At 37.2% G+C, this 18,359-nt stretch overlaps 1 protein-coding gene across 4 annotated transcripts in view; it reads right to left on the bottom strand.

The window, feature by feature from the left end:
- LOC129280705 (syntaxin-7-like) overlaps positions 1-11,616 on the bottom strand; it is a 29,005-nt gene extending 17,389 nt beyond the window's left edge. For 2 of the 4 annotated variants that reach the window (XM_064111942.1, XM_064111943.1), the window contains exons 1-4: positions 11,229-11,306; positions 5,105-5,235; positions 1,173-1,256; positions 38-107 (exon numbers count right to left, since the gene is read on the bottom strand). In XM_064111942.1, the coding sequence (XP_063968012.1) occupies positions 38-107; positions 1,173-1,256; positions 5,105-5,168 (218 nt within the window). In that variant the 5' untranslated portion in view covers positions 5,169-5,235; positions 11,229-11,306. Of the gene's footprint in view, positions 1-37; positions 108-1,172; positions 1,257-5,098; positions 5,236-11,228 lie in introns of all 4 variants that reach the window. The other 2 variants (XM_064111940.1, XM_064111941.1) reach the window with 2 other exon arrangements.
- Positions 11,617-18,359: the final 6,743 nt, after the last annotated feature.

Genomic DNA, 18,359 nt, shown 5'->3' with positions numbered 1-18,359 from the left:
ATTCATCATTTATTCACTACAATAATTTGTTACTTACAGTTTTCCCCTAAGGCCTTTATTATCTTCATGAGTGCCCAGTCTAGCAATGTACCCTTCAATTTCTCTGACTGAATAGAAAGACAAATAATAGATGTAAGATTAAATTAAATAAACAAAGAAAAACATATATTCAAACTACAAATATACAAACAAATTACTTTTACAACAATAGAATATTGACATCAACAAAATATACCATGAGGGAGAATATCTAATCTAGATTGTACATTGTATTGTACACTGGGGGTGGATCCAGGATTTTCCAAAAGGGTGGGGGTACATTTTCCCTTGGACAATATATTTTTAATATATACACTGTATATATTGTTTTCCCTTGGAAAATGTGACAAGCAAAAAAAATGAACGGCATATTCCCGTTAAAAATATTTACTGTGACTCAAAAAGGGAGGGGGGAGCACACTTGTGTATGAATGACATATTTACATTTAAAAGATTGGCTATGACGCTATTAAGGGGGGGGGGGTATGGGCCATACATGCCATCCCCCCTCCCTGGATCTGCCACTGCTAAATACATCTACATGTAGATCTTGTCAAATGTTGTTCATCAAAGCAGGAACTTCTGAAGCACATTTTTACTCATCATGTCAACATGGAAATGCAATATCCTAGGGCTATTATTTTGCTTCTAGTCTACAATGATTATTTCCCAAGACCACAATATGCAATTTTTCATCATTGATTGCACATGTATTGTTTGTCTGATCAGGGCAGGGAGCAGAAGCATTTTGACAAGAAACAAAAACAAAATACATGTTAAACGTTATCACTATTGGAAGCAATGTCCCACTGAAAATATTTCTGACAAGCAGAAAAAAGAGGTCCAAGTTCACCATCATAACCCCCCCAAAAAAAAAAAAAAAACATGTAGCTATACACCTTCCCACTGGTACAAATCCTACAAAAGGCTACATTTACATGTAGATTGTCTGTCCGTCTACATGTACATGTTTATTCTTTCAAGTAAATTTTGTTGAAACTTTGAGATACATGTAATAGGTGTACTGAGAACTGATGAAAACTCCATTTCTGTATTAATAAAAAAAAAATGTAAATTGAAATCAATCAAAAGTCAGTATTCATTGTAAGGAATGTAAAACCAAAACAACTTACCATTTTGTGTGATTTTGTGCACATTTCCAGCAATACCCTGCGAAAGACGATTGAAATCGGAAGTGGATCCAGATCCTTTGCTAGCTACATAAATACAAAAAAAATGAAAAGAAAAAAAACCCAAAATGATATACAGAGCAAATTTATACAAATATTCACTACAATGTGAAATTTAAATCCAAATAAAATAGGCCTACCAGTACATATATTTATAATGTGTACTGTACATACATGTACTGTATTGCATTCATTTGACAAATTTGATGGATCATATTTACGAATGACTCATGCAATATTGAGCAAGTGCCTATGTCTGTACAGATGAAGAAAAAAAATGCTGAAATTGCATTGTTTAAATTTTGTATTGCAATTCAATAAAACAAATCATGACAAACCACCCCCCTATTAAAAAAAAATCATTACATTTCATATTCAAATAAAGTACAGTCGGTGCTATCAATTTCAAGGACAATGTAGAGTACAACATACATGTTTATGTTTCCATACATGTACATATTACAACCAAATTACGATTGCAGACAAAGAGCTCTCTTTGTCTTTCTTCGGGTGTAAGCGTACAATGCATGGTGGTGATCCCAGAGGGGGTGTGTTGCCCCTTGAATCTTGAATTTTGTACAGAAGCCTATGGGAAAGGGTTGTCTTGTCCCCATTTTAGAGCTGGACCATACACATTAATCTTACAAAATCACTGCACATGGTACAGTGTACAGCGCTATGCCTATGGATCAATTTTTGAAATACTTTTAGTCCAAAGAATTCATACAAACAACTTTGTGAGTATATAGAAACCTAAAAATACTGGTACATGTATAGAGTATCATGTAGTCATGGTACATTGTATACTGTATCTACATGTACGTGTATGTACTTGACTAAAAAAAATAGTCAAAGTTCATGGCCGTATCAATTCCATAGGCTACATTGTATAGACTAATGAAATGAAAATATCCATATAACGGTAATTTGATCTAGATGTACATGAACTTGAGTACATTTTTTTCTGTTTACTGTACATTGTACTATACATACATTTACATGCATGTGTTTGTTATTACAGTATACATGTACACTGTAGAAGAACGATATGTAAAGAGGACACTCGGCTTAAAATAATTTACACTGAAATCAAGTCAAGTGGGATTCAATAAAATTAGGACAATTTTACACATGTATGCAGAAAAAAATCTAACAATCAAGCACAACTTGATTTTCAACAAATCAGTCTAAGCACACATATTGGGAAATTTAATGCAAAAATAATGGACAAATCTTTAATCTACACCTACATTTACGTACACAAATTATATTTCACAATCTATGTAGAATCTACCATGATATATACATGTACTGTACATAATGTATGCATAGTACATACACACATTACATGTACTCCAACAACTATTCAACCAAGGTGAAAATTTAAAATCACACACTGGGAGAGGTACATGTATTGTCATCAAACAATGACTAATAATGATACAACAAGTGCATTAGTATGAGGTAGTTCTATCAACAGTGGAGTTTAGTTTATTTCGTCATCAAATGAATTTATTTGTAATCAGAACAGTGATGAGTCATGGTCATTCAAAGAGGATTCTATTCAATAATTGACAGATTTCACTGAATGACTGGGGAATTCCTTTGATGTTTGTGCTTTATTATCAGTACTGATATTTACATAGAATTACCAAATCATTTATTTTTCGTTCAGTTTGCTCAAACAAGATATTGTTTTCATGTACATAAAACTATTGTTTGTACATTACATTTTAAGTTCAGCAAATACTTGTATGCCACAAGCAACATAAATTTCAATAATTTTCTCTAGATTGTAGAATGAGAGGGACAGCCAGAGAGATTGGGTGGGGGGGGGGGGGGGTGAGCAGATACCAAGATGCAAGATGTACACACAAATGCAGTGCCAGGATACTTTGAAGGGGGGAGGGGTACACTAGTACAGGTACATGTATGTACCTGGGCAGGTCCAAGCTATTTGACTTGTGACGTATGGGACATTTAGAGACTTTAAAGTTGTGTAACATAAAAAATAAATTATGCACAACAGAGAATCTTTTATGGATTTTGGAAGGCCAGTTGTGCCCTCTTAATTCATAAAAAAAATTAGTTATCTACAATTCCATTAACGATGTTTTTGTTTTAATTAATATGCGCTGTGACGTACAGGACCAGACAAAAGCTGATTTAAAAAAAAAAAAGTTTTTCATTAAAACTCTGTGAATTGGAATAAGCTGGACATCTCTCATTATCATGTTTTCATCTTGTATCTTTTTAATATCAAGTTTCATTAGCCATGAATGAAATGATAGAACTTATCGTTGTTATTATGTAATAGCTCAAAATATAAACATCAGCGCTGTGACATACGGGACATGTGACGTATGGGACATTTGTCCATGTGTAAAACAAATGGGGAAAGTGAAATTTCATCAAAATTTATAATCAACTTGATGTAAACCAAAGTAAGTTATGTTTTACATGGATTATCATGATTGATATATATATTTCTTTAACAGCATACACTGAAACAAAACATAGCAAACACTTTACGACCTTATAAATATTATGAAAGATGTCTTACACATAATTCCAATAAACGAATGGGGAAATGGAACAATCATCAAAATTTATAATTATTTCAAATATATAATTAGCATTATCTGCAGATAAAAAAATGTGATGTGCCGTACGTCACGCTAATTAATGATTTATTGGAATCGTGACCATGGCATTCATTAACTTTACGTTTTTAGAAGAAAAAAAATGTAGGGCAAAAACTTAAAATGACATACAATATGTTAGATTTAGGCAAAGATTCAATTTTGGCTTCAGAGGGGACAATAGCTTGGACCTGCCCACCTACATTGTAAAAGTGATCTCATATTTCAATAAATACACAGCCCAGACCTCTCATTTTTCTCCATATTTTTCTCAGGACTTCCTTCACCTCCTTTTCCCCCCAATTATTCATACTAAAAATCATAGTACCAGTAGAGGGGAAAGGAAGTGCCCCCCCCCCCACTCCCCGGGTAGTGAATATTGTACACGGTACACTTTAACATGCAAACATGGACTACAAGACTGTTGCTTTCAAATTAACCCAGTGCAAACCCCCAGGTACATGTAGAAATGTACAAAAGAAAATGTAAAGCGATTCTTGGCATTAAAGGGATGGTCCAGGCTGAAAATATTTTTATCTAAATAGAGTAAAATTCACAGAGCAAAATGCTGAAAATTTCATCATACTCGGATATAACAAAATAACGAAGTTATTGAAGGTTAAACTTTATCAATACTTTATGAAGTTTAATATGCACATCGTAATGAATATTCATTAGATGGGCTGATGATGTCACATCCCCACTTTCCATTTTCTTATGTTATTACATGAAATCAAGATTGTTTCATTTTTTTCATACATGTGTAAAAAATGATGTCTCCATTATGATGAAATAAGTTGCGGCAATAAATAACTACCGGTAATGCACTGATCAGTTGTCAATCCAATTGTTTTTAATAGTTCTTGGTAGAAAAAAAATTGAATAAACCCAATTTCATTTGGGATATGACATCATCAGCCCACCTAATGAATATTCATAAAGTGTTGCCTAGAACTGTTTCATCGGAATAATGCAGTCTTTAAAATTCAATAACTTTGTTGTTTTCTGATTTTGATCAAATTTTCAGCATTTTGCTCTGTGAATTTTACTCTATTTATTGAGATATAAATATCTCCAGCCCAGACCATTCCTTTAAAGAAAAAATGTGAAGAGTATTAACATGCAAATACCTGACACCACAGGAAAAGTTCAAACACCAAATACACCAAACACAGCAAGGCAAAGGTTGTGTATCAAGACTGAATGGGTTAAAATTAAAAAATTTACCGCTACCGTGGTATGTGGTGAAACTGTTATTCGACCCGCCATCGCCAAAGTCACCCTTCCCGAAAGACATGATTGTATTGCTTCCTCTCAGCACAGCCTCTCCTCTTCCTTGGTTAATCCTAATTTACAGCTGGAATCTGAATAAGGAGGAAAAAAAATAAGTTGGGCAAAAAAGTATTTAAAAAAAACCCTGCTAAGTACATGTACCTGTATAACACTGCATTTTGCTGCTTGACAAAATCCAGTGGCTAAATAGAAAACAATTATCCTTGTTTTCTGGGACAATCCCAATTTTCGGACCAGCGCCTCTAGATCTTCTGAAAATTCAGAATTTTTATGACAAACATTCAGGATCAGGTTTTTCTTTGATCGTTTGCGGTCTAGTCATGTTTGTAATATACAGCAAGCGTACCAACGCGCCAGCCAATCACGTTTTTGTTACCATTTTCAGTTCATTCATTTCAGAACTGAAAATGGTAACATGGACGTGATAAAATCAGCTGGGAGTAGAGGTAGGCTATGAAATGGTGATGTTTCAGTTTGCTTTGGGCACCAACTAAATGAAGAAGGTATTCTCTTGAGCATTTTGATACCTCATTTTACAAAATCGGTCCAAAATTAAGAAGGTGCTGCCCAAAAAACGATTTTGATCCCATGGGACCACTCCCCATTGTAAATTAAATATTTTTTACATACATTGTTATATGGTAATATATTTTTGCGATAAATCCACAACGACAAGTTGTTTTTTTACCGCACATCTGACTTTTTACTTTCAAGTCTCTCGCAACTTTTGAGACCACATTTGCGACACTCTGGTGCGCAGTTCCGAAGTTGCGCAACATTACGTTAGTATATGTCAGGCCCAAAATTGCTCAAACACATGATTTCATGTACAAATCCAATGTAAATTTTCTACGTATGTAGCCAAAATTGGATGATACATGTATTTCATTAATTTTTTAATACTTTTACTGACTATTAACAACTGATTTCATGGAATTTATGACTGAAATAGTCGTGACCGTGAACTTTTAAAAGTCGTATTACTGACGGAGATCACTGCGGCTGCGCTACTCTCTTACATCGTTTATGATGATATGCATCTTCTCTTCAAACTCGTGGTGATAGCGGACGCCGCTGTGAACTTTTAAAGGTTGCATTACTTACGGAGATCACTGCGCTACTCTCTTACATCGTTTATGATGATAGACATCTTCTCTTCAACCTCGTGGTGATAGCGGACGCTGCCGTGAACTTTTCTCTTCAACCTCGTGGTGATAGCGGACGCCGCCGTTAACTTTTAAAGGTCGTATTACTGACGGAGATCACTGCGCTACTCTCTTACATCGTTTACAAAAATAGATGTCTTCTCTTCAACGTCGTGGTGATAGCGGACGCCGCAGTAAACTTTTAAAGGTCGTATTACTGACGGAGATCACTGCGCTACTCTTTTACATCGTTTATGATGATAAACATCTTCACTTTAACCTCGTGGTGATAGCGGCCGCCGCCGTTAACTTTTAAAGGTCGTATTACTGACGGAGGTCACTGCGCTACTCTCTTACATCGTTTATGATGATAGACATCTTCTCTTCAATGTCGTGGTGATAGCGGACGCCGCGGTGAACTTTTAAAGGTCGTATTACGGACGGAGATCAATGCGTTACTCTTTTACCTCCTTTTTGATGATAGACATCTTCCCTTCCACCTGGTGGTGATAGCGGACGCTGCTGTGAACTTAATAAGGTCGCATTACTGACGGAGATCACTGCGCTACTCTCTTACATCGTTTACAAAGAGAGATGTCTTCTCTTCAACCTCGTGGTGATAGCGGACCCCGCCGTGAACATTTAAAGGTCGTATTACGGATGGAGATCACTGCGCTACTCTCTTACCTCCTTTATGATGATAGACATCTTCTCTTCAACCTCGTGGTGAAAGCGGACGCCGCCGTGAACTTTTAAAGGTCGTATTACTGATGGAGATCACTGCGCTACTCTCTTACAGTGTTTACAAAGATACATGTCTTCTCTTCAACCTCGTGGTGATAGAGGACCCCGCCGTGAACTTTTAAAGATCGTATTTCTGACGAAGATCACTGCGCTACTCTCTTACATCGTTTACAAAGATAGATGTCTTCTCTTCAACCTCGTGGTGATAGCGGACCCCGCCGTGAACTTTTAAAAGGTGGTATTACTGACGGAGATCACTGCGCTACTCTCTTAGTCTTACCTCCTTCTTGATAGACATCTCCTCTTCAACCTTCACGGTGATACTGATAGCAGACGCCGCTGTGATTTTTTTAAAGGTTGTATTAGTACTGATGGAAATCATTGCATTACTCTCTTACCTCCTTTATGATGATAGATATCTTCTCTTCAGTTCAACCTCAATTTATTTGTCTTTGCATCTTCGTCGGGAGATGCATTTTTATATTTCATTTCTCAAGATAGTAATTAATTGATTTGAAAACGCTAGCTCCTCAAAACATTTTAATAACATGTTCCGAATCATCGTGCATGCTTGCGACTTCTACTACAGTTTAATTGCACTTGCGACTTTAAGATGCGTCGTACGAGCTCAAGAGATCATTGCAATAATTCTAAATCGGGAGCCCAGGGGCTTACCGTGTATTTTACCATACTCACGGGACTAGGGTGAATTATGGTCTAAATATTTCTCCAAATGAATTGTGAAAACAGAAATTATGCACTTACCACGATTATATGGATGAAGGTCTAACGAGTGGCAGTTTCCTGACATCTGGGCACAGACTGGAACCTCAAAAAACGAAAAGTTCTCTCCTTCTACCCCTGTCTCGATCGGCCATTTTTGTTATGAATTGTAACAAAATGGCTTATAAGTCATGATTCGAATTGCAAAATTTGCGCCATTTTCTGCAATAAACACACAGCTCAGAGACGTACACACACACACAGAATCAATGGTAGTCTAGCTAGCGCCTACGCAGCCGATGCATGTAGTTAAGTTTTTTACGGAGTATGGTGCTGCATGAACGAAGTTTGCTCTGGAAGAAATCTCCCACAGAACTGTCCAAATTACCAATAAAAATTATTGTAATGTCCATATTTCCTAAAAATTGGGGTAGCTCTGTCATTTGTAAGCAGTAAAAGGAGAAATTTTCACTTCTGTTATGCTTAAAAAAGATCGGGTTTCAAATGATCGTCTGTATCGCACACACACTGAAATACATTCTTTGACAGTCCCACATATGCATTTGTGTGTATGTTGATAAACATGGTTTCTTTAGTAACTATTTTTTAAGGAAATTGATAAATTTTCTTCTTTATTTATGACTGGATAGTTTGAGCTTTCTTCCTCTCTATTTTCTTTCTTTCTGCCTATCTTTCCTTCTTTTCTTTTCAATCTTTCCTTCTTTTGAATCTCTCTTTATTTCTTTAATTTCCTTCCTTCTTTTGTTCATTTTTTCTGTTACTATAGCTGTCGTTCTTTCTATCTTTTTTTCTTTCTTCCGTCCATCCAACCTTTGTTTACCTTTTTTTTTAATCCTTCCTTCTTTTCCCCCTTCCTTTCATTCTTTCTTACTGTCTTCCTTCTGTCCATCCATTTTTTACCTTTTCTTCCTGTCTTTTTTTCTTCCTTACTTTCTTCATCTCTTTCATTCTTTCTTTTCTTTCTTTCTTTCTTTCTTTCCTTCATTCCTTCCTTTCTTGTTGTCTTTCATTCTTTCTTTCTCTTTCCTTCCTTTCTTTCCTTCTTACTTTCTGATTTTCTGTATTTCTGTCTTTCGTTCTTTTTATCTTTCTTTTTTCCATCCATCCTTTCTTTTCTTCCTTGTTTTTTGTTTCTGCTTTCCTTCATCTCGATCCTTCATTCCTTCCTTCATTTCTTTCTGTCTTCGTTCTATCTTTCTTTTCTTTCTTTCTTTTTTTTCCTTCCTTCCATCTATCCTTATACCTTTTCTTTCTTCCTTTCCTTGCTCTCATTGTTATTTCTTTCTATTTTTCTTCCTTCCATCAATCCTTTACCTTATCTTTTTCTCTTTTCTTTTCTTTCTTCCTTTCTTTCTTTTTACCTTTTTTTTTTTTTATTCGTTCCTTTCTGTCCTTCCTTTCTCTTCCCCTCAGTTTTTTTTCTCTCTATTTTTTTCTTTCTTTTTCTTTCCTTCCTTCTTTCTTCCTTTCCTTCTTTCTTTCTTTTGTCTTTCGTTCTTTTGATCTTTCTTTTTTCCATCCATCCTTTCTTTTCTTCCTTATTTTTTCTTTCTGCCTTCCTTCCTTCATTTCTTTCTGTCTTTCGTTCTATCTTTCTTTTCTTTTTTTCCTTCCTTCCATCCATCCTTATACCTTTTCTTACTTCCTTCTTTCCTTTCTCTTGTTTTTTTTCTTTCTTTCCCTTTTCCTTCCTTCCATCAATCCTTTACCTTTTCTTATTCTCGTCTTTCTTTCTTTCTTTTTCTTTTTTTATTTGTTCCTTTCTTTCCTTCCTTTCTCTTACCCTCAGTTTTTTTTTCTATTTTTTTCTTTCTTTCTTTTTTCTTTCCCTTCTTTCTTTCCATCTTTCTCTTCCCCACAGCCATTCTCTCTCTCTCTCTTTCTATCTTTTTTTCTTTTTTTTTCTTTCTTCCTTCCTTTATTTCTTCGTCCTTTCTGTCTTTCTTATTTTTTTTCTTTCATTGTCTCCCCCTCTCTTAATGTGTTTTTTTTTTCTCTGGTTATTTTCAGTGATTTCCCCTTTCTTATTGTGTGTCCTAGTCCCCTCCAAAATATATGGAAACTATATGAGATTAAGATAAGAAATTAATTAAAGAGCATATTGACCATATATTTTGTCATGATGTTCAAGATAAAAATCATAAAAAAAAAGAAATACAACTACAAGGTACATCAGTAGTCATGTTGAAAAATGTATTTTTAAAGCTGTCAATGGTATGGTATGTAAAACCATAAGGCTATAACTTGTTTTGAAGGATTTTTTCGGGCAAGTGAAATCTATATTTGGGCAAGTATTTTCCAACTATTTGAAAATTTACTTGCCCGACTGGGCAAGTGCTTCAAAAAAGTTATGTAGCACCCTGTGGGGGGGGGGGGGGTGGAAATACATACCAAAATACCGGTATGGCTTTATTCCATCAAATTTAGAGCAGGATCTAGTGCCTGTAATTGTCCATAGATCTAGACATCAGTTTATTTAGTCAGTAAACTAAAGGGTCTGTGAGTCTAGACTCTAGACTAGTCGAACTATCGGCTGATAATTGTCAAAATACCACTTCCGGTATCATCAGCGCTTCTCGCTAGCATAGCCGCTAGCGGGAAGAGGTCTTGACTGTAGATAAAATGAGGTGAGTTCGAGTTCCAACTAACCATATCATAACCTTGTTCATTGAATGAGTGCAACTAACTAAGTCTAACTCTAACTCTAAGATAAGCAAGAAGAGTGAAAAAATGATAGAAAGAAGTGAACGAACCAAAAGTCTCAACAATCTTTTGTTATTTTTGGAGGGGGGGGGGGCTCTCTCTCTCTTAGGTGATCCCTCCACTGTTTTGGAGATTCTCATATGGTGCATATGGAACTCTTTCCGATTTCGATTTTTTAAAGCTTTTTTAGGCCTACTGCCGATCCGATTTTCGATCTGATTTTTTATCCAATTTACAACATTAATCATAATTATAACAAAACATGTTTAAAAACTCCTTGAAACAGAGTGTTGCCAGCTAGGTCCAATTATGCTGTGTTCGATATTTGGGCACTTTAGTGTAGGCCCTGGCCCTACAAAACATGACTGCGAATCTGCGATCAAAGAAGGGTTCCCTCAAAGAACCCGATTCTCATTTAAACAGGTCACCACCATTATTACTGCGTGTGACTTCCTTGACACGCAAATGAATACGTCAGAACCATGTTTCTGTGCTCGAGTCGATTCGAATTCCACAGGAGCCACATCGCCAAGCTTTGTGAATCGTGTTGTGGCGAGTCTGAACTAAAAATTAAGTTCTGACTCTGACTTTGTAACAACTCATGAATGGCTTCTAACGTCAGATCTCGGCATACCGTAGCCACTCAAACTCTAAATAATCACCATTTTCATGTTAAGCTGAATCCTTAAAGTAATGACATGAAATTGGAAATAAATATGTTCACTTACAGTTTTTGTTCAGCAGTAGATCCAGACGTTTACGCCCCACGTCCGTCACTCAAAGTTCTGTGCCGATCATTTCGAGCCGTACGTACCGGTACGGTACGTTTCTTCGCCGCAGATGGCAGCAGTGTGGTATTTCAATTTTAACGAGTGCTGTGTTTCCGGTCAACTTCAGGAGAAACCTTTGTCTATTTTATACATTTCTGGTAATTCGGCGTTACATTTGTTTCATAGATATGTGGATTACTTTGCAAGAATTAATCCTGGGTTTGTTCGAAGCTTATATATTGCGTTTTGGGTGTGATAGAATTGTTTTCGTTGCCGTTACACCGTATGAATTTGTAAATGCGGAGATGGTGTTATCGGTCGCCGTCGTCCTGCGCGTGAGGCTACTGGCGCTGGCCGGCTACTGCCTGGCGCTAGCCGGGCCGAGGACGGGTACCCCCAACACTCTAGCCAGGCTTTGCAGCTTGCGCAGTGGCGTAACAGCCCAGGCGGGGGGGGGGGGGGGGGGGGGGAGGCTGCCCCCCTCTGACGGATTTCAGCGGGAAAACAAAAAAAAAACGGGAAAAAGAGTATAGCAGAGATGCCAAGACCAAGTTTTAAAAATTGTTATGCGTGAGCCGTGAGATTTTCATGACTCAGTCTCAGCGTCTCTGCGTGCACGCGAGATATAAACTTATGGGCTTCATCATGATATCGATCCATACTATTATTACCGGTACTAAGTAATTACTAGGCCCTATACAAAGCCATGCAATGCACGCACGCGATTCATCGTATCACGTACTAGCTGTGCGATGACTGCACTCTCGATTCGTCTCGCGTGCCGGGGTAGACGCGACGGCGTGCGAAGGTGGTCGGCCAGTGCGTATAATCTAGCGAATAATGCTACCGGTACTTTTCTCTTTTTTTTTCTGTCGGGTCCCGGTGCGTGAGAAAAATGGGTGCCATGCGTGAGATCGTGAGACGGACCCTGGATGTAGCTCTGGTAAAGGGAGGGAGAAAGAAAGGGAAAGAGGAAAAGGGAAAAAGTGAAAATAAAATTAAAGGTCAAGTCCACCCCAGGAAAATGCTGACTTGAATAAATAGAGAAAAATCATACTACTATTACTAGCATAGTGCTGTAAATTTCATCAACATCGGGGGTGTCTACAAAGCGAAGACCTAAGATCCCATATATATACTACAAAAAAAAAACTACAAAACTAAGACCCAACCAACTACAAAACTAAGACCCTACCAACTACAAAACTAAGACCCTGTGTAATATTCATTTGTATGCAGCCTAGTCTGTTCTCCAGACTCAGTTATTGAGAAACACTCCTGGGGGGCCACTTACATTGACGAGTGGATACCATGCGCGACCAAAAAAACATGTAAAAAGGATGTCTTTTTCAAGATAGGGCACGTTACGTACGTAACGTGATAAGGGTGTCAAAAACACAAAAATATTGAAAAAAGGGTATCTATTTCGCCCGGAAAAATATACGTGTTTAGGGTCAAATATGCGGGTATGATCAAACAAAATCAAAATGTTTCATAAAGGATGTCCTTTTTGCTCCAACACTACGTGTTTAGAGTCCGATTTGCGCGAGGTGTGGAAGGCGGGGCCGTACTAAACCAAAATAATGGTGTCTAAAGGTAAAACCGACGACCGACGGACTAGTGACATAACAATGAAATATCTCTGTACTTGTTTAGGGGTTCATTTCAGGGAATACTTGCTAAGAGAATCGTTTTGTTTCCAATACTTGTTAAGGGGTGCATTTTCAGAATATGGAAAATACATCGCTGTACTTTTTTAGGGGCTCAGTTCTGGGAATACTTGCCAATAGTATTTGTTTCCAATACTTGTTAAGGGTAGGGTCCCGGGGGGGGCACTCGACCAAAAAAGTGGTGGGGGTGTGCCGCGGGCGAGACAAAAAACGGGGGCCTTGGAGCGGGCTTATTGTAAAATGGAGGGTCCTCGGAACGGGCTTCGGAACTAAATGTTTGTGAAAACGGGGGTCCTTGGAACGGATCGCCAGAGTGTGAGTACGTGCGTATGCATCCCTATGGAACGGGCATGCGTGCATGATGCAGCTAGCGCGGCCTCCGCCTGGTGCGCTCGCGCAGAGGCGATGGTCGGACAGCGCTCTGCGGCCGCTCATTGTAGCAGATCAATGCGACCGGAACGGCGTAACGAAAAATATGCGAAGCTTTGGAGCGGATTTCTTTCTTCTTTTTTTCTCGATAAGAAAAAAATGCTATACCTTGGAGCGGCTTTCTTTGTTCTTTTTCTCAATAAGACAAAAATGCTATGCCTTGGAACATTTGAGTGTAAAAATGGGGGTCCCCTCCGCGGCACATACCCACTATGCATTATATACTGAGTCCCCCCCCCCCGGGGGTAGGGTTTCACACGCCAATACTTAAAGACCCTGACCGGTGTAAAAACAGTCATATATCAAAATAAAGGTAATGATTCATACAATACAAATATACCAAAAATATTACATATATCTCCTTCCATTTCTGACAAATATTAAATAAAAATCAAAGAAACTGCTCCTCCAAAGTACGCTTCGATTTAGCACCCCCACGTCGCCTGGAAATGATGACGTCACGTTGTGTCAGGAGGGTTGTGATTCCATAGGTTTGTGTACAAAAGCATTGGGTATTTTCTTCCATTTCCATGTTATGAATCCATATTTTTTTTCGTTTTCAGATGAAAATGGCACTCAAAATTATTCACTGTTCAAATTGTTGTAAACCTACAACTATTTACTACCTTTTTTGTGATTTCTTTGTTTGGCTCTTATTGGGCCTAAATTGCTATGTCAGGAAAAATTGTTATACATAATCTAAATGCAGATAGAATTGAAACCTGCGCCAAATAAGCAGGAAATAAAATATGGCAAAAACTAGTTCAAAACTGTAGATTTCATAAATTCAAGCTTGTGGGTAAAAATATATGTGATATCCCTCTGTGATAGAAGTGAAGAGAATGAAATGCGTTATCTGGAAAGCAAAAAATCACCCAGTTTTTCTGTGTACAAACCTATGGAATCACGACGCTTCTTACACAACGTGACGTCACGGTCTCGAGGCAGGTGAAAAGCACAATAAAGCCTATTTTCTAAGCGGGGTTCGAAGCCCGATAATTGGAATATTCACAAGCAAAATACTCAGCTGGGAAGCGGTGAAAATGCATAAAGCATACCTTGCTGTATTTAGTAGCTTATAAGCTTTCGATTGGTATATAATTTATCAATTTCATTTTCGGGTCCGGTCTGGATCTTTAAGGGGTGCATTTTCAGAATATGGAAAATACGTGTTTAGGATGCTTTTCAAGACCCTGTGGTCGCGCATGGTATCCACTCGTAAATGGAAGTGGCCCCCCCGGGGAAACACTTCAAATCTACAACCTATATCCTATGTACTTAATACAAAACTAAGACCCAACCAACTACAAAACTAAGACCCTGTGTAATATTCATTTGTATGCAGCCTAGTCTGTACTCCAGACTCAGTTATTGAGAAACACTTCAAATCTACAACCTATATCCTATGTACGTAATACAAAACTACAAAACTAAGACCCAACGAACTACAAAACTAAGACCCTGTGTAATATTCATTTGTATGCAGCCTAGTCTGTACTCCAGACTCAGTTATTGAGAAACACTTCAAATCTACAACCTATGTACGTAATACCATGGACCTATTACGAATGGACATTCAACGAATCCCCTCCTTTGGGCCTATGACCGTCACCGCTAATCCTTTTATAAACAGAGTGCTGGCAACTGACGCCCATCAAGCCGGTCGTAAAACTCGCTCTCACTGATGGACAGCGGAAATTAATTGTACGCTGCTCCTACCCATTGCAATGTTGTTCGTTCACATTATCAAAAGCAACGCACAGCAGCGAACGTTAGTGCTATGAAAATGATAGCAGAAACAAGAAAACAGGCGTGCATAAACATATTTTTTACGTACATCGCAAACAACCGCACATGAAATGCATTGACATCACCTTGCAGATCCGTATATCTACGGCAAAAAAGCAGTTGAAATTTGACGGAGAAATGTGCGGAAAAACGTTAAAAATGCATCTTTTTCGGACAGTATTGCTGTCGATGGTAGCGCTTACCTTCGGTCAGAAGTTGATTTTCATTTGGGCATAAAATTCCACAGGATTGATGAAATTTAACGGGATTTTAATTTTTTTTGATGGTCAGACGACAATCGCACATTATAGACAGCCTTAAATAATGAACTGAAAAACCGGATATGAATTGCGCATTGCATTCTAGGTAATGTAGGGACTTTCCCTATTGGCAATCGGGGCTAAAACATGACCGTCTTTGGTCGAAAGAGGGCCAGTGATCGATCGGTGACGATCAATGGCCGAAAGGAGCTTGTGTAAACAATCGCCCCGGGCGGTCGTCGTAAAAGCTGCGTAAAGAGAAAGTTAAGGGTTAGACAGCGATTTTGACAGCTGGAAACAGGTGGTGGTCATAAAATGCTCTCGTTGAATGTCCATTCTTAATAGGTCCATGGTAATACAAAACTACAAAACTAAGACCCAACGAATTACAAAACTAAGACCCTGTGTAATACTCATAGGATGCAGCCTAGTCTGTACTCCAGACCCAGTTATTGAGAACTCTTCAAATCTACAACCTATATATTATCCTATGTACTTGATACAAAACTATAAAACTAATACCCTGTGTAATACACATTGGTATGCAGCCTAGTCTTATTTTTCCTTCCTTCCTTCCTTCCCTGCTTTTTTCTGATTATTCAAAATCGGCCGCATGTATTTTAAATTTGAGTTATTTGTGATGGAGATGCATGTCATAATTTAACACATGCGCCCTCACCATGTTAAACAACAATATCTAAGTGTTTTGCTGTTTCTTATGATGTAGAGAATTTGTGTGAATTGAGCTTTTTGATTGGATGTTGAATGTATGTTTATGTAATATTTTGTAAAGTGTTATGCATTTCTGCTTTTCAGCCGATATAGATTCCCTTGTAACAAACAAATTTAAATGAATAATAAATAAATAAATAAACTTGCTTTATAGCCATAGTATTATTGTCTTGGATGCAAAGCAGACCAAGAATATATCTCTGAGTAACAATGTCCTTTTTTATGTGGTCTTATCTAGTTTTTTCTCAAGTTCAGACTAGGATGAAGGTTTCAATTTCATTTTTTTTTCAATACAGTATTTATTGACAAATTCATTAAAAAGAACAAAATAATATATACACAAAGAAAATATAAATAGCATAAAACAAAGCAAAGGTATCAACAGAACCTAACTGAAACAAATAGTGGTAATGTTAAAATTATGGTTGGCACATAATTACAAAAATATGTATTAATAAAATAATGAATGGAATTGGGCATGCACAAAAAAGCCATAAAAAGGCTTGTTAAAACACACATACCCAAGATAAATAAAAATGAAATTCAGTATAAGGTATAAATGCGGCAAGTACCAAAGAATAAATAGAGATAAGAATAATGGTAAGTTTGAACTTTTTCAAAATGTCTAGGTCTGGGACACAGACAGACAGCTGCATACCGATGAATATTACACAGGGTCCTCCTAGCTATGTAACTGATTGGGTCTTAGTTTTGTCGTTTTGTCTCGGGTACATAAGATCCAGGCGAGAGGTTTTAATTGTTTCTCAATAACTGGGTCTAGAGTACAGACTAGGCTGCATACCAATGAGTATTACACAGGGTCTTAGTTTTGCAGTTGGTTGGGTCTTAGTTTTGCAGTTTTGTATCAAGTACATAGGATATAGGTGGTATGTTTGAAGTGTTTCTCAATAACTGGGTCTGGAGTACAGACTAGGCTGCATCCAATGAGTATTACACATGGTCTTAGTTTTGTAGTTCGTTGGGTCTTAGTTTTGTAGTTTTGTATCAAGTGCATAAGATATAGGTGGTAGGTTTGAAGTTTTTCTCAATAACTGGGTCTGGAGTACAGACTAGGCTGTATACCAATGCATATTACACAGGGTCTAATTAGTTTTGTAGTTGGTTGGGTCTTAGTTTTGTCTCGAATACATGGGATATAGGTGGTACATGTAGGTTTGAAGTGTTTCTCAATAAATGGGTCTGGAGTACAGACTAGGCTGTATACCAATGAACATTACACAGGGTCTTAGTTTTGTAGTTGGTTGGGTCTTAGTTTTGTAGTTTTGAATCAAATACATAGGATATAGGTGGTATGTTTGAAGTGTTTCTCAATAACTGGGTCTGTAGTACAGACTAGGCTGCATCCTGTGAGTAAATATTTATATCTGAATGATACATGCCTTAAAACCCAAGATAACAACAACAACAACAGTATTACACAGGGTCTTAGTTTTGTAGTTGGTTGGGTCTTAGTTTTGTAGTTTTTTTTGTAGTATATATATGGGGTCTTGGGTTTTAGGTCTTGATGAATAATGTCTTCGTTTTGTAGACACCCCAAAATCGGATGTAAAATAAGAAAGTTATGACATTTTAAAGTTACACTTATTTTTCACAAAACAGTGATATGCACAACTAGGTGAGCCAGTCGATGATGTCCATCACTCACTATTTCTTTTGTTTTTTATTGTTTGAATTATGCAATATTTCATATTTTATAGATTTGACAATAAGGACCAACTTGACTGAACCATATAGTATTAAACAATGCTAATTCCACATGTTCAGGGAGGAATTAATCATTGTATCACTTGACAATAAGGAGAAAATAATAATATTTCACATTTTATAAATAATAAAATACAAAAGAAATAGTGAGTGGATGACGTCATAGTCTCCTCATTTGCATACCAGCCAGGATGTGCATATAACTGTTTTGTGAAATTAAGCAAAACTTTAAAATGTCATAACTCTCTTATTTTACATCCGATTGTGATGAAATTTTCAGTGTTATGCTTGTTGGATTTTTCTCTTTTTATTCAAATCAACTTTGTGTTGGGGTGGACTTGTCATTTAAAAACAGAACTTCAAGCTTCAGAAGGAAAGCGGGGAAAACAAACCAAATTACCAAGGAATGAAAGAAAGAATGTGTAACTGTCATGACTGTAAGAAAAAATAGATCATTCCGACATATGCCTACTATTACATTATCA

The sequence above is a fragment of the Lytechinus pictus genome, chromosome 17, assembly GCF_037042905.1.
Source record: "Lytechinus pictus isolate F3 Inbred chromosome 17, Lp3.0, whole genome shotgun sequence".
NCBI lineage: Eukaryota > Metazoa > Echinodermata > Echinoidea > Temnopleuroida > Toxopneustidae > Lytechinus > Lytechinus pictus.
The sequence above is the reverse complement of the archived record's forward strand: the minus strand, read 5'-3'. Positions and strand labels throughout refer to the sequence as shown.